At 36.8% G+C, this 23,840-nt stretch overlaps 1 protein-coding gene across 2 annotated transcripts in view; it reads right to left on the reverse strand.

Moving 5' to 3' along the window:
• Positions 1 to 23,840, reverse strand: part of LOC135717389 (uncharacterized) — a 71,768-nt gene that overhangs the window by 39,992 nt on the left and 7,936 nt on the right. For both annotated transcript variants that reach the window (XM_065239450.1, XM_065239451.1), the window contains exon 2: positions 7,723 to 8,081. In XM_065239450.1, the coding sequence (XP_065095522.1) occupies positions 7,723 to 7,734 (12 nt within the window). In that variant the 5' untranslated portion in view covers positions 7,735 to 8,081. The remainder of the gene's footprint in view (positions 1 to 7,722; positions 8,082 to 23,840) is intronic.

Consider the following 23,840-nt stretch of genomic DNA (forward strand, 5'->3'; position numbering starts at 1 on the left):
ATGTTGTACGTTGTCTATTATAGTCAATTGTCAGTCTGCCTAATCTCTGTTAAAAATATGTCATCAAACCTGTAGTATATTAAGAACTAATCAAATCTTTGAGACATAATATGGTGCTAGGATACATGAAATAGTAAAGCCTAGTAAAAAAATAGTTATAAACTCATTATTCTTTAAAAATCCATCCATTCAAACTTACTAGATTCTTTGCTTCTTAATATTTTCAAATAGTTTACAGTTTTTTTTTTCCTCTGTTCGGGACCTAACACCACTGCGACCAGTAATTTAATCTATTGTAGTATATCCCGTGTCCTTAATTTAGTGCATGTCGTATTATTTGATTGAGAAATGATGAAGTATTCGATTTTTTTTACAGTTGTCATTCTTGCATTTATCGCAAGGATCTGGCTCTAATTGAAAGGTCCCACTCTTTATACTAAAAACTTTTTTAAATGTTATAATGCGCACTACTTCCGAAATTATGTATAACGTATAAATCTAGAGTAAAATCAATTTTCGGTGGTGAGTTATTCCAGTTTTCAACTGTATGAACAATATTTTAAAATAGGATTTTTACGTATTGGGATGTTTCTGAGCATTCCAGATTTTATATTCTAACAGGAACAGATTTTCTTTAAAGTTACCTGGCAACGCTGCTCAAGGTGAAGTGATTGACATGTAAATCAAATGGAAATTACTTCACCGTGAGTGATAAGTTGTCACTTTACCGTGAAGTGACATCGGTAATATTTATTTATTTATTTATTTATTTCGTCAACCAACGTAGACTAGTACATATTAGAATACAGTTTTGTTTTCTTAAATTTATTTATTTATTTCGTCAACTTTGGACAAAAGGTTAAAAGTATAATTTTTTCTTTAATAAAATTAAGCAGTGTCAGCTTTCCTATTTTTTATGAGTTATAATGCCTTATGGAGTAAAAATATTGTTTTAGTTTATGCCGAGACATTGTAAAGTCAATGGTTTCGCAGTATTGATTGTAAGAGGCCATCATGCGGTTTAATGGCCCATATTTTGCATAATTTGTACGATGATGTTTTATGGCAAATAAATTTTGATTTCGGAGTTGCCGAGTAGGTGCATGGAAATTTAATTTTGATAAAAGTTCTGTGGAGTCAATGCGTTGCAAAACGATATCGTTTACAAATGAAACCATTGCATATTCACGACGCTCTTTTAATGTGGGCCCATGATCACATCGTTTTTCACGTGGAATCCTGATCCCACGACCTCAACCTACTAACTAAATCTCCCTTCCTAAAATAATAAAGGTTACTCAGTCATTCCTAACATTACTCCTATCGTCACTGAAACTTGTACAGTGTGAATGAACGGTTACTCCCAGCTCTATTCTGTTGAATCATTGTGTAATTTCACTGATTCTGGTCAATCACGGAGTAACAACCATTGATATGTGCAGCCAGTCTAAGCTAAGCTATCATACGCGGTTGATGATACATGTAAGTCAATGTGAAATTTGTTGTTATGTAAAATTTCTCCCAAACAAACTTGCGAACAATTTTATGTTGTTGCTAACACCATTCGGATCAAGCTATATTTTAGTCGATAATATTATAAGCGTGGATAGTAAGAGTCAGCACCGTACTCAACAGGTGGCAAAGTACAGTGGCACAAATCTGCATAAAGACGGTCAAATATATTTTCTACTCTTTTTTGACGGTTTGGAGACTAGGTATCTTCGAAGAAGTTGCTTAAAATGATATTCCGCATCTTTTGAAATACACATCTGAACTAGGGGCATCCCACTCTAAACTTTGAATTTATCGCATTGTTCACATAAAGTCCTTACTAATCTAAGATACCTGGACATATTTATAAATACTTAAGAAATATTTAGCGTTAGTTTATTGCCACCTAGACTACCACCGTTGGTATACAAATTTAATTTGTTTGTTTATCTAATATCGTCTAGCATTTCTCAGCGAATATTTTTATCCTTGCAAGAAATTCAATCATTATAATGCCTTACATGAAGTGACGGAATGTTATCCCGATTATGGCTTCTATTTTGAATGATGCCGCGCTACAAGCACTCAAACATTTCACGTTATGGTTTAAACATAACTCTGTCTAGCTGATAGTCGTGGGAATCTTCCACCCGTTCCTCGTTGGTTTAAATGCCTTCGTTGTGTAATAGGTGGCTATTGACAGTGTGACACTAACTGAAGTAATTTAGGCTGATCGGAGCTGAATTAGAAGTTGAAGAGGATTTCCACACCATTACTTTACTTTCAGCATCCTGAGAATTACAGAATGTGTTTATCTGAAAATGGGCAATAATTTCTCGTATTTGGAACCTTCGACGCTCTTATTCTAAACCATCGATCTTCATATGTCATGAACCATCGATCTTCATATATCAACATTCATGGGGTTCACGAACCCACACTGAACGAAAAGCACATAAAATGAATTAAGCGATATAGGTCAAGCTGATCGGTGGGGCAACGTTGAGAATCGATGTTGTAAACGATTATCAAGTCTGGACAAGATCGAAACGGCATATCCCCTTTTTGATAATGTTGGAATAGTTTAATCACTACTTCTATAAGCCCTAGAGCGTGATTAAATCTCATCCCAGCAGGCCTGGGTTCAATCCCAGTCGGCGCCACTGGGATGTTCTGAGGCATAACATCTCTGATCACGCCTTCCTTCGGAAGGAAACTAAAACCGTCGGTCCCCGGAATAGTTTCTGATGCAGCAACGAATTCACCAGAGATTCGTCCGGTGGAAAGATTTTGGGCCATAATGAAGGCCAAAGTTCGAACATCGTCCAAGGTGTTTAAGAACGAGCTGTAGTTGAAGAAAGAATGGATGAAAGTGACCAAAAAGGCTCCACCATTGCACAAAATGTAATGAGGGGTCTTAAGGGAAAGGTGCGGGCTTTCGGCGATGGAAAGGAAATTGAATAAAGTAATTATGCCGAAACATAATCCATATGTATTAGTTCATTCCCTGAAAGTTTTAAGAAAATCCCACTCAAAAAAACACTTTTGCATTTTTTTTTCGAGTACAGTTCTGAATAATCATTAGGCTAGTACTACACATAATGAAAGAGAGAAGGATTAGTATTTTCCATTTAATTCCACTACTTTATTTGCTTATCCTTGACAGATACGCGTATTTCGTCTACAATGTGCAGACTTCTTCAGTGTCTTGTACTAAAACTCGACTGAAGAAAAACATCGCATTTACCGAATATATATTAACACAGGTACATTTTCACTTAGAAACTAGGTAAACTTAAATTTAATTTTCTATAGGAACAGGTACTCTGCTGCTTACTCGTTGATGTGTCCTAGGTAGTAACTTGAAAAGCCATGTCTTTTCAAGTTACTACCTAGGACAGATAAACGTATTACTTCTGCGTGAAGTCAACTATTTACATAGTTTGAAGATGCTAATTTCTAATAACAGGCTGAAGTGGTAATTTGTGGTGGGCGTTGGCCAAATTTGGATTTTTCAGATATAATCCTAAATAGGACCTAGATTTTTTAATACTCTAGTAACCTCAAGTCCGTGCTCTGTCACAATGTTTCATTGTGATTAATCAACACTCAAAGGGGTAAAATATAAAATTTGGGGTAAATTTGAAAGAAAGGGAACTTGGAGTGTAGAGCGCACTGCCCACTGGACGATTCTGAAGCCTGGCCTGGAGTGGGATATGGGTTTATTTGATTGAACGTCATTTCCAAGGTATATATTGATGCATTCAAACCATTGGCATTTAAGATAAGACAGAGATAGGATGCGGTGCGGAGGGCCCGCTTAGGAGGAGCGTAACCCATGTTATGGCTTCCATTTATTAAATAGTTCAGATAGGCTAGAAATGACAGGTTTATAGTGAGAGAATGTACCATTTTGGGAAAGCATAATTTTCATAGGATTCAGAGCGGCTGAGCTGTTCGTTTGTAGTTTGACCTTTCTTCAAAACCAATTTGGCTCTAGAACAATTTTAAACTTGTTCTGCATTATTCACATGTTGCAATTATTGAAAACAGCTCGATATAAGATAGCCACAGTGAACAGACGTTGAGGCTCCAAAATTTCTCTAAAAACTTGTGTAAAGATTCCTATTCGACTTAAGCGCCACTAACGGCGACTTCCCCACTAAAAAACCCTCTTTGACAACATGATGGCGCTGGCGTTGCAAAACTTACACTAGACACTAGTGCTGGTAGCGCCAAGTGGCAATTTTCAGCAGATAATTTATCGATACTAGCGCCAAATTGGTCGAAAGTGATAAATTTATAGAGGAAATCAGAAGATGCTAGCTACGTATCGGCAACGTTTCCACTTAACTTTACACAAGTTTCTGACCGAACTTGGACGTCTGGTCTCTGTGAGATAGCTTAATACAATTAAATAGAAATGCCAAAAAACTTACCGAGTAGTTTAGCTATATTGATTTCGGTACAGTTTGTTGAGATCGGGTATAGTTTCTGAGTATGGATGCCCATTTTAAAATAACTCATTAATATGAGTTATTTTAAAATGGGCATCCATTAAAATGCACAGAGTAATAGTTTTATTGCTAGGGAACTTTCTTTTGCGATCGTCTTTTCTTCATACAATTCTCATTATTCATACTATATTATTCATGATCAGTCTTAGAAAATGTTATATGTTTGAGCCCAGTTCTAGATTAGTTTGTTATTAATATATTTTGAATTGCGCTTCGAGAGGTTACCAAATATGGGTTCTCTTTTTCACCCATAATAGTTTGGGGGGAGGGGCGATCTGAGAGCTGAATAGAGGCAAATAAAATAGGGAACACAACACCATGACCCAAACGACTAACCACCCGAGCAAAGTCTGAGATCAAATGGAAATCTAAATTTGATGTTGTGATTTCGCTGATAATTATTACACAGGTTGTTGTCGTTTTGGTCGTTTTAACGGTTAAAATATCAAAATTGAGAGCAAAAAATCTTCCTGTGACATCACATTGAAAACTATTTCTGCTTTCAGTGAGAGCAAACTGAAAACTCAATTTGATATCATTTTTTTCCTGTTGATAACAAAACACATTTTTGAAGAGCAAATTTACAGCAAAATAAAAACAATATTTGGTATCAAAACAATATTTGATTTCAGTTTGATGTTGATATCAAAACTTGATTTCAATTTGCTGTCATTTTGATGCTGAACTTTGCTCGGGCAACGCATGCGGCTCACACTTAACTTGTTCTATTTCTTTCTTCCCCTCATGTACCAATATTATCTACCTGAGAACAAATGGGAACACGGCCAGCAGATTTTTAGCGATGGGCCCAATCTTAGATCCATAGGCCAACATTAGAGCCATTTCCTCTACCCCTCGATAACCAACGCAAATACAAAGTTGTGTATTTCAATGATGTCAAAAATTTCTTAGAACATGATGAATTGATCAAATTAAAAAAACACACACACACTAATTAACTCAAAAAACCAATATTAAGGTAGTCCAAAAAGAAAATCAATTATATCTCTTTAGTGTTAACATGTAGAAACCTGGTGTCTTGAGCAAATGTTCATAAAATCAACTGTTCTGCTACTTTGTGGAAGACATGGGCCCATGCAAATGGTTAGAATTTGGATGTGTAATACTAGCTTATTGATTATGCAGGTGTGTATTTCAAAAGATGCGGGATATCATTTCGAACAACTTCTTCGAAGACACCTAGTATCTAAACCATCAAAAAAGGACAGCAATTTTTTTTGACCGCCTTTATGCAGATTTGTTCCACTGTACGAAGGTGGCATTTTCCACCAACAAATTGCTGATTTACTGGAAAATTGCTCCATCAATTTCGTCCAAGTACCATAATTATTTTTCCAAGTTCTCTCAATTCAACAAAGATCTCAAGACATTTATGACCTTCTACAAAGACAGTTTCTTCGAATTTTCATAAACATTTTTATGAATTTGTTTAAGAAAAGTTTGTTAAACTGGAATTTCGGCTCCGTGAAGCAAATGAGCCTTAACAAATAATCAATTTATTCGAAATATATATGAAACAAAGCTCCTAAAGCATCCAATTAGTTCCATATCAAGCCCTGAAGTTCTAAGAAGTATGCTGAAGTTTTACAAAACTCCCTGGACCTCTAAGAAATTCGCTGAGTTTTTACAATTTTGGCTGAATTTCTCCGGATTTTCTTGAGGTTTAACAAACGACGCTTCTATGAAGTTTAAGGAAGTTTCTTGAATTGCTTTGTAATTCGCTTGAAGTTCTCAGAATTTTTAGGAAGTTCACTACACAAGATCGCTGAACTTTTTTGAATTTCGTTGAATTCCCGCGAAGGTCTCTGAAGTTCTTCAAAGATCCCTAAATTTTTACGGATTTAAGAGTCCATTAAACTCTAACGAAGTGCCCTGAGGCTAAAAAAACTTACAAATTAAACAAAGTTCCCTTAATTTTAACGAAGTTATTTAAACTTGTATAAGGCTGATGCTAGTAATATTTTCATTTTATATCCGACATAACTCGAATAGGTCGAGGGAAGGGGACAAAAAGAAATAACGAGGGACAAAAAAAATAGTTTCACAACTCATTCAATAATAAATTCTCAGACAACCATATAGAAATCATATAACAACCCTAGCAGCACACTTGTCACTGAATAGTTGTGGTTACGTGCATGTAACTTATGTCAGTCACAATCAAATTTCAGCAACTTATTATCACAGACAAACAGACGTAACTCTTCATTGTGTATCTTCGTTCACGCAATTAACGGTTGATTTGAATATTATCAGTTCCGCGAACTACTCGCCGCAGCGCTGGCATCGGATCACTTTGACGTTTCTATACATTTTATAGAACTTTTATGCAATATTGTTTGCGAGTTAGCGAACAAGCTTGTTTTCCGTGAGAAGCCCGAGAGATGTCGTTACTGAGGTCCTGTGTTTTGAGATACTATGTTTTCAAGAAAAACTTTGTCAAAGAGTTACGTCTGTTTGTCTGTGTTATTATGATCAACGTATCTTTTATCTTATATCTTTGATATCCGTACTGAGTACCAATGCTACCGACGCGAAGGAGTCGCCTTCCACACCTGGATCCTACACACTTAGAAAAAATGATATAAATTTAGGTGCTCTGAGACTAGCATATACGAGCGTCAATTTTGACATAAAATTGAGTCATATCAGAAGCGCAATTCAACTCAATCAAACGTACTATCGTCGAATAACGATCTTTTCAGTCTCGGAGCACTTAATTTTACATGAAATAATTGTTTACGTCTGATCCTTTATGTCAAAGATGGATTGCGTCACGTGTAAAATTAGTTATATCTAAGTGTGTACCTATCGACCCTTCAACTCATGGACCGGAGACCAACGGCTTTCGTATGTGGAGAACTTCAATATGAATAATTCTTCCGAAGACACTAGGGCTTTATAGTCGAGCCCTAAGTTGCAATTGAATTCAGTTTGCGGTATTGCACTTTTAAACCACTGTGCAGTGTGGCAGTTCCTTATCATCATCATTATTTGTGATAGCAATCGGAACTAGTTCGTTTTTCTTGGTGTTCTTTTTTTTAGTTTTTGATACAAAAAGTAATGGAAGTAAACCTAACTTTTCATCCAATCAGCGAATCTAGAGTTTTTCATCACATCCTAAAACATGTTCAACAAGATGGGAAATCAAAAAAAATATATCAAACCCAACACCATTCATCCCTGCACCTACCTTTGACTTCATGATGAATACGCGCTTCGTGGCGTTTTTCCCGCTCCTGAATACCGCTTACATACAGTGCCCGCCTTTGTGGGGAATCTGCTCACATACACAAACTCGTTGGCCGGCCGCGAAGGCGACGAACCTGCTCGCCTGTTTCCGTTCGATCGGTCGGACTTTCCCACCTGTTCCGATAGGTTGTTTCTTCTTCCGAGAGTTTTCCGTTCTCTACAGGTGCGCGTTTGCAAGAACTTTTGGCATACAAAACACAGACATCAGCCCTTTCGTTCTTTGTCACACCAGATAATTCTCCAAAACTGCGACTACAGGCTGTGACTTCTCCGCTGGCTAACGCTCATCTTGCGCTTAATCTGAATGTCGTGGATCGGAAAATTTTGGCCAGAAGAAGATTCAAAACGAGAGGAAGAAAGAAAGAAATCTTTTTCTTCGATTAAGTTGTTTGATTAGAAATGGTGGATTTTTTTTGGAGGGAAGCCATGCATAAACAAACGATAGAGAGGTGGCGTGATGAAATGAGCGTTTTTCGAAAATTGCTGCTATTTTCAGCTTTTGTAACGAAAAGCAGCGTGTGATACAAGGAAAGCTAAGAGTGAATTGGCAATAAAAAAAAAGCAGAGCACAAGTGCATGAATGCTTTACAAATGAGCTGAATTTGATACACAAAGTAGGCGTTTTATCATCGGTATTTGTTGGTTTTATGTTTCTGCTTCTTTCATCATAGCTATCCGGAATGAATTTCAATCGATTGCCGTGGCAACGCTGGCTGAATGGTGTGCATTGATGGTTTTATTTCGTTTTGGGAACTGGCGCGAACGAAATTTTTGGGAGCGAAAATCGGATCCGAAGTGTGAAGCATTTATATAATTTCACGATAAGTCACACACAACTAGCGATCAAAGCTCCGGGTGCGCACAGTTGCTAAGAAATGCAATATATGAAAGCAAATTAACATTGTTTCCAATAAAACAAAAAAACACCGAGCATAAGTGGAAAGAAAATCTTTGCTTGGAAAATTTCACTTTTATTTGACGCAACAGCTGCAGCTGAAGGCCCGTTTAGTTTGTCAGAGACTGCTTTGATAAGGACGGTTTAGGTCTGTGCACATTCCATTCGAGATTGGCTGGGTTTGCGGAGATTTACTATAGCCGGCACTCGGCGCACAAGTTGCATGATGTGATGCGTGCTTTTTTTTCACTTCGCGTAGACTGTAAATGGACGGTATTACTCCACATCTCCACTGAACTGTTACGTTAATCCGAAACGTCGTCATCGACTTATGGTCGTCGTCGTCCAGTGGCGGTATCTCGTTACTGTACACGGAGTGGTTGCCCGTTCCGTTCGTTTCAAATGCCTACGTGAAAGTGGTCGTTGATACGCAGGCTGACAGGCAGTTGGACAGGCTGACTAGATTTGGGCATCAACGGCAGCGGTCAACGGTGAAGGTGAGGATATATCTGAGTAGGCTGCTTTGTTTACTATGCGATCAAAACCCTTATGAAACGTCAGTATATGGCAAGATTTATATCTGACAACATCTGTCGGAACTTGTTTTGATTTTCTGGTGATGAATGTGATAGCAAATATGACTTCAATCGAGAGCCTAGTACAGTTTATGTGAGGTTGTAAAATTTTATCTGTAGGGGAAACGCTCCTATAGTTGCGGTACGTTAGAAGCGTTAGGTTCCTATGGTTGTGCATGGAGAGTCAATAACTAAAGTACTATAGGAGCGTTTACCCTAATTAATTAGGATAATCAATCAAAATTTAGTCAAGGAAAATCCATCGAAATTAAAAACTATCAGGTTGTAAAAATTGTTCAACCAGAAATGATAATGTCTCCATTCAAATGGATCTAATTACACTATGCAACACGACTTTCTAGACAGAAACCATATTTGACTTTCTTGCGGTTTACCGCTTCTTAATAAGGCTTTGCCACCCTACAGGTGTGTATGAGGCCAGCGAGCTTGCAGGACAGAGGTGCTCCGCGTACTAAAGACACCGCTAAAGTATAAGATATATCACCGGAATGAGGAATAAAACATTGAGATAGCGTTTTCCAAATGTTCTAGATAAACGTTACTTGAAACATTTGTATGGCCTTGGTATATGGCCAAAAATGTGAATAATGTCCCAAGAGGCTGATTTTATAAAAAGACGACACGCCAAAATTGGAAAAATCGATTTATCTATCAAAGTCATAGGAAAAGTTATTCCAATCGAACAGAAGACCTGTCTAATGTATAAGATGTCGCCTCTTTACCCAATTCAGTCTCTTTAGGCTGTGAACCATTTGGCGAGTTAAATTTAACTCGTGGTTAAAAGTGACATTTCGAAAGTTATTTTCTATGTTCGAAAATCCCCGTGCTGTCGATCGACCGGTTTTCGAGCCACGGTTGTCAAAATTTAACTTCTTGTCTGTCAGAAATAACCATGCTCGGATAGCAGGGTTCATCGATAACTTTCTATCTGTCAAATTTTAACCAAATGTTAAAATAATCCACCAAATGGTTCAGAGCCTTAGTCCCAATGTGTAAAGGGGGCCGTGAATCGAAGTAGGCTGCGCTGCGAAAATGACAAGTTTTTGTTATGCTGCGTCGTCTTCAATCTTGTGAAAATGTTGAAAATTTGCTGTTTCAGTTTTAAAAAGTGTTAATTGACAGGACTGAAGTGGTGATGAGAAGTGCATTGAGTGACCATTATCAAATTCCTCCCTTTCCATTGCATCAGGTGCCGTTTTTCGTAACTAACGCGTTGCACCGGTCAGGTAAGTTTATTTGCCTTTTCGTTCCTCTATAGGTTTTATCCCTCTAAATTGAGACAGTAATTTTAAAACTTACGCATCAATCAAGTGTTGTACTACTGATTGATTGAAAGTTTCAGTCAATTATCAAAGGTGTATATAAGCTTCAATAATGTTTTAGAGCAGGACTTATCGTGTGTGTGGAAATAGTTTTGGGAAATGATGAAGTATTCGGTTTGATACAGTTATCATTCTTGCCTTCATCGCAAGGAATCTATTATAATTTAAAGGTTCCGTTATTTATACCCTTCGAAGAGTGAGAGCACCCGCCCCTCTGTTATTCGAGAGGCACGACCCTTTGTCATTCAAGATTGGATTACTTAACAACAAAAAAAGCTATGACACCGATAATGATCATGCATCAGAACCCTAGTCTTAAACACTGCAAACTATAGTATAACGAATAGAAGATCACGAATCATATAGATGAAGACTAACTAACTCATGTTTCCTTGTTTCAAGATCATCCTCGGTTCAGGCAACCCGAGGCCTTAAAAATTCTTAAAAACTAACAAGGACTAAGATGTGTTCCTTTGATTACTGATAAATCCTGTCCCCTAGTTTGAAGTAGTCAGGACTAGGAATCGGTGGTAGATCTTACATCCTGTAACGTACCACGAAAAGGTGATCTATTCACGTTACGTGGTACCTTCTAACTCCAGGGTTCAAGCTTCTTGGAGTCATAAGAAATGATTGCAAACAGATTTTATTCATAATTCCACTGCCAGACAGTGGTGCCTAAATAACGTGACAAATATCCGGGTGTAAGGGAATGATGAAATAGGAAAATTAGTTTGCATCTTGGAGGTAAATTCATAGCTACAAATTTTCAATTTCCTATACATAGAACATATTAAAAAATGAGTAATCGGTACTCAAACTGAGTAAATGTTATTCAAAATTAAGTATTACTTGAGAAAAATTAGCATTAACTAGATATTTAATATCTAATATCAACAAATTTTGTTCTTGCATCTACAGGGTTACCCACTCGAAGTGTTACCTATTCAAACGACTATATTTTTTTTGTGTGAAATATTTTTTATTGATTCCAATGACAAAAATGTTTGAAAATACTCAAAATTTCAAAATCCATTCACTTTAGCTCGATGTAGCCACCTTTTGCCTTGACTATGGCCTTCAAACGGTCAAAAAACGAGTTGCATGCTGCACGAATGTGAGCTTGTGGTATTTTGGTCCATTCACGTACAATCGCTTTCTTCAGCGCATCCATACTGGCATATTTTTTAGTCCGCACCTTGCTCTCTAAAATGGACCAGATGGAAAAGTCCATCGGATTTGCGTCTGGTGAATTCGAAAGCCATTGTGTCGACGAAATGAAGCATGGAATATGATTTTTAACCATTCTTGGTTAATTTTTGCTTTATGTGACGGTGCCGAGTCTTGTTGGAACGTCCATGCTTTGCGCCCAAAGTGTTTGCGTGCCCACGGCTCTAAAGCAGCTTCCAAAATATTTTCACGATAGTAAGTCGCATTTACTTTGACACCAGGCTCGATGAAAACGATTGGAGAGCGCCCATCAGCGGTCACGGCTGCCCATACCATCACTTGCGATGGGAAATTGCTTCGGGTGGCCATTCGTTGGCTTATATTCTCGTACGTGCGTTCGGTCAAGTAAACACGATCGTTTTGAGAGTTTACGAATTGCTCGATAGGGAAATTTTTCTCATCAGAGAACACAATGTTTGTAAATTCGCCACGTTCGTGCAAGTGCAACAACTCCTTTGCTCTTTCGAGTCTAACTTTTTTTTTACTGTGGTGTAAGATCGTGTGCTTTTTGAAACTTGTAGGGCTTGACCTTTAGCTCAGTTTTCAACAGTCGTTGCATTGAACTTTGTGAAATTTTCAGCCCTTTAGCCATTTGATTGCCACTTCGACGTGGATTTCGTTCAAGTCGAGCCTTCACTTTTCGAATCATCTCAGGTGATGTTGCGGTTTTTTTACGACCACCTCCATGGCGTTTTGCAATGCTGCCAGTACTATTGTAACGACTTATGGTGCGATACACGAACATTTTGTTTACTTTGAGATGTTTTAGCTGCCGAACAATTGCTGGTTGTGATTTTCCAGCCAAATATAAAGCAATCACACTATTTCTTTTAAATTCCATCACGAATAACTTTTTTCTAAAAGACGGAGAGAAAAATGCTTTTGTAAGCTTGTAAACAATAGAATGAACTGTCATTGGTATAAATTTGAGCGCGCTGTCATTAATAGTGTGGTAGTTAAAGCAGTTTGAATCTGGTAACACTTCGAGTGGGTAACCCTGTATGTATTCTAAGTACACAAATTTTACCGAAATCTCAACAGCTGAACATTCGGCAAACAGTAATTTTTTACAGATATCTGTGAAAAATCACAGATGTTTGCGAAACAGTACAGGAAATCTGTGAAACTGTTTACCGAACGTTCAGCTGTTGAGATTTCGGTAAAATTTTACAGATTTCTGTAAAAATTTCTAAGTGTGTAGCCTAGATTTCCATCGAGTCATACAGAATAGCGTGTTAGAGAGGGATAGTTGACTGTGTTATAAATGTGATCTGATAACAATGTGAAATATCACGGATACTTATCAACAATTATTCTTTACATCAAGTTGGGAAGGTTTTGTTTATGTTAATGTTCATTTTACCTAGGTTATCCTTGTTTCAACTTATGATATCATTGTAATCTTCAATAATCCTTATGTCTCTATCAGCAACATCCAAATTAGTTATCTACTTTGTTGGTTCCAATATAGGATTCATGACACAAGAACATTCAAGAACACTAGCAGATCTGCTATATACAGGGTGACCGGTAATTTATGTTATAACTGAAAGAAGGTGAAAGCAGATCACATGTACAGTACAAATTGTATGGCAGTAGGTCGAAAAATCATTCCTTACCAAGTTATTGTGCTATTTTTTTTCTACTGATTTAAAGGGCCTCGTTTTGCTCGGGTATTCATAAACAATCAAAAATGTTGCACGACCGTGCACGGAGAAAAAATACTACCAAAAACTTGAATTTTCTTTAATTAATCATGTTTTGTTGTTTCTGACATCATCCCCATCCAGAAGGCCAATCACTTCGAATGTATGGGAATGGTAGGAAACCATTTGGAAATGCATGAAAATTTTCATGTTTTATTCATTATCGTCTTTATGGGCAGTTTTAGGTGCACACAAATTGCACGAGTACATTACTATGGTGATAAGGTAAACACTTGTTTATTTGTTTCCTTCTGTGAAAGCATGTTTAGTCACAAATCGTGGATTTTCTGATATTCTCCATACTGCAAAAATAATTTTCCTACCACTGAAGGGGCGACATCTCTCGGATCTTCAGTATAACTACTACTCTAATCATATAATTAATTAATTTTGAGTTGAGCCTCTCATCGTAGCCATAGTGTGTGGCCGACCCACCTCCACTTACGTTCTCGAATTTCTGTATTACAATTAAATTTAATATTAAACGGTTAGAACCTGATCAAATCCATCCGAAAGTAAGCCTGTGGCGCCTATTGAATAGAGTGGTTAGTAAATATGGTTGGGCCCACCATCGCCCTACCGTTAATACGACACTGGATTCTGGAGTCATTTCTAATGGAAAAATCCACCAAACTAATTTTGATCAGGTATATACTATAAGTAGAGAGGGTCTAATATAAGAGAGGAGCGGATTAAAAACAAACTGCCTTGGCAACCTATGCCTGGGTGGTTTCTAGCAACACTGCCAATCCAATCGAAATAGGCGCTGCTCGATTGGCTCTGGCTTTGACAGTTCGTTTGGCTCAAAACCAGCCAGTCCGCTCCTCTCTTATACTAGACCCTATCTACTATGAGCTCCACCAAAGAAGAATGCTATGATAAAGCAGTGCGAAGAAAAAACTTTCTATTTTAGTGTCCTCTTTCACGATCCCTTTCATCCAATAAATACCCCCGAATGCAAGGGTTTTTTTTAGCTAATGCTGCCCCCTCGCTAGAGTTGAAATTTTGCGTTTTTTTTTTCCACACCAAAAATGAAAGATGTTCCATTTTTATCACTTGATTAATAACTAATCGATTATTGATTGATCGCTGTGCAGTCATTTTTGCACCCATTAGAGTGCAGAACATGTTTGAAATGATGGTTGATGATTCTCTGGTTAAATTAATGCTTACTTGGCATGATGTAACCCATTTTTCAATTCGTTAATCGATTAATCGATTATTCAAATAAAAATCGGACACCACCGGAATGAGAAACGTCATTTTGGCATCCACCGTCAATGTGAAATATAAGGGCCGTTATCAAATAATGAGACAATTTGAATGGGACCGGGGCTAATAACAAAAGACGTCCCCACGGTAACTGAAAAAAAAAACACGAAAGCTAACCGATTGGCTACACTATGCACCGTGAAATTTTCGAGGAAAACATTTTTCAGATTATATTTTCAATGGATTGCTGAGATAATTTCCTTACCATTTCACTATAATATAATCGCTGAATTAGTTTTTGTGATAGGGGAATTTACGTATTCTCGTCAATCTAAGCAGCGTCCGAACTTCTATTAGTGATTTCTCAGCGTCACACACATACATGACAGGTTTGTTTGTTTACATTTATCTGCTGCTTGCTGTTCTACCAATTCCAATTGACAGAATTGATCAAAACGGGTTGAACATGTTTTTACAACGCTCCAAACTTCTCAGGTGAGTGTGACTTTTTTTTTTTTTTTTTTTTTTTCCTTTATTATAGAGATTTTTAGCCATAGGCTAGTTCATCTCTTAAAGAGTGTGACTATTGTCGGCAGTCTCTTTTTCTTCGGCACCCTTTCCATTTGAACTGCGTGTTAATCAGCTGTTCTATTATCGGCAACTCGAAATCAACCGTATTTTGTAGTGTGTATATTTCATTTAAAGAAATATATGGCATAACAGGATTGCACAGTCGTAAAAATGTAATCAGATTGAAGCTGAAAAGGTAAGGAATCGGTTTAATACATTCAGCGAAGAGTTTTAATGGGAAAATACAGTGAAATTAACGTTTCAATTTCGGTTGCCGAAAACAGTCAATGGGTGCCGAAGCCATAATTTACCCTACTTGGTTCATGCAAAAATCTGATAACTTCAACAAACATTTTTCGAGAAAAATGATCAGCTAAATTAGTTTGCATTTTTTTTTGGCCAAGTTTCATAACATTCTGAGACCCTTCGACCCAAGCCTGTCAAAAAAAAAAACAAACCCTCCAACAGTAAAGTAAAACATTGCATCAATAAATCATAAGGAAGATATGCAAATCAAATGTTTGGTTCCACTCGGCTGTCGACAAAAGCAGACCACTCTCGATGTGTGTCATGCGATCATGCAACCATTGTGTGGTCCTCCTCATTGTTCTTCATCGGTCGACTTTGGAAAGCAACCGTTTAGTGATGAATGTTTGAGTGCTGACCATGTTTTGCGTCCATTTCTGCAATGGAAGCACTGGAAGTGGCTCCCGTTCTGATGAAGGAGGCTTTTTGGATAGCGGAAGATAAAGTGTTTATTGTGTTGTACCTTTTGACCATAGTTTTAAGATGTTTTGTATAGTGAACAAGAATCCTCGGCTCTGTAAAATTAATTCGATTGAGCCTTATCAAATAAATTTATACACAGAAAAAAAATGTTTTGGGCTGATAAAAAAAAAATCTAGAATGTTCCCTAAATAATTGAAGAATTTCTAATTTAAAATTTGAATGTGGCAACATTGCCAATTCAGAGAAAATAATCATCATGCGTCAGATTATTTGACAATCACAGTTTCGAAAGCATACTGCGATTGTCAAATGCAATAGTAATTTTTCTCCGAGTTAGCAATAGCAAATACAAAATCAGGGGACGGCGTAGTGGTTAACAGCTATACACACTTAATCCTACTCGGTAAAACCTCCAACAGCATTTACTTTTGCTGATTTCCCGAGTAAAGGATTAAAATACCAGATTGATAACAAGTTCTGATACCCGGTTATCAAGATATGATAACCGAACATGTTATCATTGTGGTTGAATAAACAGCCAACATAACAAATATAATAACAAAATACTACTCCTTGGATATCACAAAAATAACTGATTTAGTTATCATTGAAAACATCTTGATAACAAATCCTGTGATCCATGCGATTTTTTTCAACAAATTTCAAATTATTTTATCGTTTTGGTATAACAGCTTTACGCTGATTAATGAAATATGTTTTTGTTTCTTACCATGTGGATAATATTGGAAGTTTTGAACTCACCTTGAATCATTTTATTTTCTTCCATGATAACAACTGATAACAAAATTAGTCGAGGTTGATAACTAAATTAGTTATGTAATAACAACTGAAAACAAAATGATATCTGGAGTAACAAAACTTGTTTTCAGGATGATATCAGGTTGTTATTTTACTTTGCTCGGGATCTCTGCAAAATATCTGTTCGTTAGCTGATGTCTCAGCAAAATGTTATTTTTTAGCTGATTCTCGGCAATTGTTGTACATCTCACGCCAAAGTCATGAGTTCAAATCTCATCCCCGGATAAGTCACGAATGACCAAAGAGCAGAGCTGGTAAATGTTATAAAAATTAAATGGTGAAAAATGTCCTGACATTTTACCCCATACATTTTCATAGTGACATTTTTTTTTTGGAAAAAAAAGTCTCGTTACAACCTCTGCCCAAGAGTATTAAGGGAAAGCTTGCCATCACGAAAAAATGCGTTTTAAATTATAAGTTTGTTTCTACTTCCCTTAAGAAATCTACGTGTAAAAATATTATACAGCCATTCATATATAGCAAAACGAATTCAGTTCTCAGAATTTCGTAAAAATTTGTAGTATTCTTCCTTGTAGCAAAATATTAAACTCGTACCATTAGAGTGGTTCAAAATTTCTTTATTTTTAAATGACATTTTTTCAAACTAACTTTTGAATCACTGAGAAGATTTCAGAGATCAAAATATTAAATGAAAGTTAATTAAGAATACTTTGTAGGAAAAATATAATGATATTAAAACATTGGGATTTTGTATTGAAAAACATTGAATGTGCTTGTTTTTTATGGTTCTCATGGTTTGTAGACAGAGGGCGCATTATGTTTTATGTTTTTCCTTGAAAATTTAGGCTTTGTTACACAATATATAAAAAAATTAGCGAAGTGCTTTTCTCGTTTTTGAGTTATAGTTGCTTGAAGTTATCAAGTTTTGGGTTATCACTCAATACTCCTATGTGACTAGACTACCATGCGTCTCCATTGATTTATAGTGACTGCAACATAGTCACGACGCACGGTAGTCTAGTCGCATAGGAGTATTGAGCGATAACCCAAAACTTGCTAGCTTTAAACAACTAAAAATCTGATATTGATCAATTTTATCTAGATGAACGCGTCATTGGGACGGTACTAATGGATATTTTTGGTTGCTATTGAAAATTTAGTCGATTGCTGAATTTATGTATGGGCCCAAATTAGGAACACTTAGGCCGACATTACATACATTTCCCCTATTTGTAAAAATATAAAATATAATTGATATTTGAAATCAGCCTAGTGGTTCAAAAGTAATAAAATTTTGAAAAAAAATTAACGGGTCCAATGTTAAGCGATAAGGAACAAAAATTTAAGAAACACTATATCGTTTTGCTATGGAATGGCTGATGTCTAAGTCATCATGGCAAAAAGTTGAACCCGAAAAACCGCAAAAAATTACCATTCGTTTTTGTTTAGAGTCCATCCTTTTTTCAAGATAAGTTAGAAAAAATATGTTTACATGTTAATTTTCCCAGAATCTATGGAAACACTAATTTGCTTGGATTTTTGATATATTTTTCCAATAATGGCCATAATAATGGGATTGCTACTATTATATTATTATTAATATTATTATCTATATAATGTTATTATTGAACTGCCAGGTATCAATTAATTATGGACTTTTTTAATTATTCCGTTGCTCATCAACAAACAGATTCATATGCAATTTTGATAAATTTGAGAGCAAGATATGATTTTTTTTTAAATCATTATTAAGGAGATTTTTAGCCACGGGCTAGTTAATCTCCGATCAAGAGGTGAATTCTTGGGGTACCGTTTATAATTTTACCATTTTCCTTTTAGTGCATCATCTACTTGTACTTGTCCAAAGTTAACACCTCAGAGACTCGCTGACCATCCTGCAAACACGTTAAACTCCCCAAGCAAACAGTTCAATTTGCGCTGGATTTCTTCAAACACCGTGATCTACCATCAATGATGATGAGCTGAGCATGTTGTTAGTGCATTAACAAACAGCACCACTCAGTGCAAGGAGCGCGTGCAAAATAATACACATTATGTGAACACGGCGAGAAATAGCTGGCCCCATTTGGCGCATCACCACAAGCAGGCGGTGACTGCGGTGGCGGAGTAGCAACAGCAGCAGCAGCAGCGGAAAAAGAAAGTGAAATTCCGTGCCATCAATTTACAAATGAAGTAAAACAGAATGGTGGTAGAGGTATTACATCATCGAAGGAGGCTCCCGTGAACGTGATCTTTTTTTTTATTCGACAACGACGACTGCCTCGATCGTATAGTGGGCCTAAAAATGTCACATAATTAAATAATTACTCGAACCAGCTACAATAAAGCTTACATGGCTTGTTAAGTTGAGTTCAGGTTTGCCTTTTTTTTCACTTTTAACAAGTGCTATGGAACGTTTTTTTTTTATTATTTAAGTTTGGTTGCTGTTACACCCGTCTTGATGCGAGGCACCTTGGACGGACAGCGACAACAGATTAGTTTTAGTTCGGCAGACCAAGCGAAGACATCAATGAACTGGTTATGTCCACATACTTAAAGGGAAAGAAGAAAACGACGATGGAAATAAACTTGCATCATAAAATAAAAACGAGTAAAATCATGCAACAAGCTGGTAGAGCAAACTGGCTGGAAAGATTCACTTTTACTATTATTTTGTATGAAAGCTAGAGCTATGATACTGACTGGATTGATGAGCCGGTTGAATGAAGGAAAAGGGCCATAAAAAGTCAAAGTTGCTCATGAGTTGCATTAAGGCCTAAAGCGATCGTTTGGCGGGTTTTTTTTTTTATCAGATTGGGATTGCGTGAATGGATGAGGGCTTGATTGGATGGGTTTATAGTCAGGCAGGGTATTAAGAATCAGGAAGTGGCGGATTCGATTCCCGGTCCGTTCCAGAAAATCTTTTTCACTCAACATAAAATGCTCAATTGATAACAGTGGAAGTGCTTCACACATGCAAAGAGAAAATGTTGGGCACAAGCAGTACTGTTTGCAATACTTGGAGTTCACCGTCTCTGGAAACATTAAAGTTTATTTACTTTATTCATTTGGTATGCCACTTGTCAGTTCGATTGATACTTCTGGCTTCACTCTAAGCGGGACATCGACTCTGAGATTACTAAGATATAGAGTGCTCACTAGGGTGGGGCAAGTTTGTATGGTGGATCAAACTTCCTGCTTCCCACTGTGCTTGCGATCTGTATTGATGTCCCTAACAGTTATGCCAAATGTCACCAAATTTCGTTACGATCTGAATTTGTGAGAGAATTTAAAAATTTGTATTGGAAAATGTATGGGAAATGGAACAAAACTATTCAGTTGCTAGTCAAAAAAAACCACAAATCGATTCGACTTCTGTACAAGAATGTATTAACCTTTTACTTTAGGCCTAGTGTTCCGCGCATACCTACTAAAAAATACCCCCCCTAGTGTATTAACAGTATGAATCGGGGATTCAAGATTACGTTAATTTTTGTTAAAAAAAAAAACAAATTATTAACTGATTTGAGATCTTCACCCTATAGTAGATTTGTAATAGACCCTAGTTTTTCAGATACATATAATATTTCAGAATTTGAAGCTACATCCCAAAATTATCAGCGGCAGAAATTGCACGTTTGACATAAACTCAAAACATCCGGAATATTTATCAACGTGAAGTACTTATTGGTCTTGCCAATATCAATGAAAACCATCATTGGTGAAGTCGAAAAGAAGCGATTTTCGTATAAACGCTTATATGAAAACAGTCGTTTCGACTTGGTTCCATAATGTGGCTCCATCTAACAGGGATACAATTTTTTCATTACTCAGAGATATGATGAGCCTCTCAATATCAACAACAAAGAACTTTTTTATATTAAAAAATGTTGTATAAATAGCAGCTTTCCTAGTGTTTGGGAGTTTTCCTGGGTCATGAACCCTATATTCACGTGAAACAACATAGTTAATAATTAATTAGGACGCTGAAAGTGACATCATGATGATTGGATGATTGGATGGTAGCATAAGTTGAAACATGGATAATTTCCTATACCTAGTTGTAAATGTAAATCTTTAAAATCTTTCCAACATGAAGAAAGGAACAATTGTTGATAAGTATTCTTAATACTTAACGTTGAAATCAGATCCTATTTCAATGACAGTCAACTCTCCTTCTCCCTCGGAGGGTATCTATGCTACTTCGACCACATTTCCTCGTTGTTCGCTTGAATATCCATTTTGATAGAGTTTCACCTTTTCACCTTCCTTTTCTCGTCTCTTTTTCTCTACCATTCTCCTTTTCTCTCTCATTCTCAAATGCGATTTGTCATATATTTTAAAAACGAGAGAGGATATCGACAACATTTTCGCTATTGAGGATTTACTTAAAGAAGCATATGTTTTATTTGAAAAAGCTCATCCATTGACTATTTGATTTCCTTCATATTTCTTCATTTGAAGTTAGTCTTCAATTTTTTTTTTTTTTTTTCTTTATTAAAGAGATTTTTAGCCATAGGCTAGTTCATATCTTAACAAAGTCTTCAAATAAGCTTGTTGAATATTATATTCCTCCCGCAAAAATCCTTCGGGTGATGGAGTAAAATTTTTCCTTGATTTCCCTTAAATATCTGCTTGATTACACACGGCCAATGAGAGTCACTTCAAATTGAGACGAATTCAAATCAAAATTGCACCAAGTGTGGTGACTCAGTGAATAAGTAAAATGTGCCTCGATTTTCCAGAAAAAAAATATTGACTATAAGGAAAATCGAGAAATATTTCACACAGTCTATTACTATAATTTTCGACTGAGTGAAATTTAAGTTGATTTTCCTCATACTCAATCAGTTTTTTTCTGGATAAGTGAGGATGAGTAACTTCTCAAGACTCAAGCCAAGCTGACGCTACTTGATGACTGTGCTAATTAATCATTGGGGTCACCCTGAGTTACCGTTTTGAAACGTATACTGGTCTAGAACAATAAGAGATGGTAAATTTATATCTTTAGTAAAGTTGCTTCAAATAAATTGTTCCATAACTTTGTCCAGCATTATGCTAGTCTATCTGAAATTTCTAAAAAAAATATTGATTTTTTGAACTCAAAAACCACCCCTAACTTCACTTTCATACATGAAAGGAAGAGGTTCTAGATAAGACAATGTTAGCCTCCCATCCCGAGTTCAGATTGACGGTGACGAAATCGACGTGGTCGATGAGTTCGTGTATTTGGGCTCACTGGTGACAGAGGAAAATGATACCAGCAGATAAATTCAAAGACGCATTATGGCAGGGAATCGTGTCTACTTTGGACTCCGGAGGACGCTCGGGTCGAATAAAATTCGCCACCGCACGAAGTTGACTGTCAAGACGCTATTAGACCGGTGGTCCTCTAAGGCCACGAGATCTGGACTATGCTCGTGGAGGACCAACGCGCCCTTGGTGCAGATGTGCAGATGGATGACGGAACGTGGAGGAGGCGAATGAACCACGAATTGCACCAGCTGCTGGAGAACCATCCATCGTCCACATTGCAAAAATTGAGCGACTACGGTGGGCTGGGCACGTCGTAAGAATGCCGCACGACGACCCAGTGAAAATGGTTCTAGAAAGCGACCCAACAGGAACAAGAAGAAGAGGCGCGCAGCGGGCAAGGTGGATCAACAAAGTAGAAGGCGACCCGCAGACCCTTCGCAGACTACGAGGCTGGCGAAGTGTGGCTATGGATCGAGTAGAGTGGAGGCCTTAGCCTGATTGGTAAGGTCTAGTAACTCCACTTTCATCAAAAGATTGGCCAAAAAATATGTAAAATCTTTCCCGAAGACAACATTTATCTAAAAATAACCGTTGTGCTTTGTTTGTATTCAATTCCCACAGTAAAACAATTCTTTAAATCTGATTCCCTAAATTCCATTAGGCCGAACTTTTTGGATACATTACAAACGAATCAGTTATAGGATTATTATTGTTGCAAAAATTTAACTAAGGACTTAAGTTGCTTCAAAATGTAATTACAGTCCGTGTGCTTCTTTGAAACATGAGTGGTTCTTTCGAGGTACCGTAAAACGGAGTGAAGTTGATCACTACACCGTTCAATTCTCGTATCTCAACAATCCGTTTTCACGATATTATAAGATAATTTGCTTTGTATTTCATTAAGTAGTTTAAAATAGTAGTGTTGAAACGTTTCCCCTAACAAACAATGCATTCTAACACTCTAAATATACAATTCTGTGGAAGTGCTAAAATGTGCAATTTTTAACTGTTCCTAAACATCTAATCAGAATCGACATTTATGATGGTTCTGTGTTTGGTGAAATTGCTTATTTTACTTAATTTTGGGTCGCTGAATCTGAACCTGAAATCATATTTTATTAAAATTAACGATTTCGTATCATAACATGATGTTATGTGGAAAACTGATGTCAATTAATCATATCGTCAGGCGCTGTTCCGCTGGTAGGATCAATAAAAATCTCCATATATAAATTGAGAGAAGTGGGAATAATTCGATTGCAATGCATAATCAGGTCAAAAACAGTGAACGACAGCCTAAATAAATCATTTATGGACATTGCCGTTCACTTATTTCCCAGACATTATTGTTAAACAAGCTATAATTAAATAAAAATATTTTTCCCCATACAGTGTTACCCGTTATACTAACAGTCTCCAGAGAGCAAAAAAAGAGAAAATCCGCTCTCACGAGTTCAATCTCTCAACATACTATGTTTTTTGATGACACTCGATTTATGATTTCCCTCTCACAGACTACACAATAGAGTACCTGCCACTGCAAAACATGTTTAGTGCCTCTCAGGCATGGAAAATCATTTACATTCATTTCATGCATTCATTTACATTCATTTGCCTCTAATCTTTTTCATCAACAGCATTCTGCAAAATAATGTAAAGAACTTTAGTAGGTTTTGTTATTAGCTACAACTTTTGCTTGTAACTCAAATCTGTATCTCTTATACATCACGAGTTAAAGCGGGCAGAACTTGTTACTGTTCATT

Source organism: Ochlerotatus camptorhynchus, unplaced genomic scaffold, assembly GCF_037179485.1.
Source record: "Ochlerotatus camptorhynchus isolate MF236.1 unplaced genomic scaffold, CSIRO-AGI_Acam_v1.1 ptg000055l, whole genome shotgun sequence".
In the NCBI taxonomy this organism is placed as follows: domain Eukaryota; kingdom Metazoa; phylum Arthropoda; class Insecta; order Diptera; family Culicidae; genus Ochlerotatus; species Ochlerotatus camptorhynchus.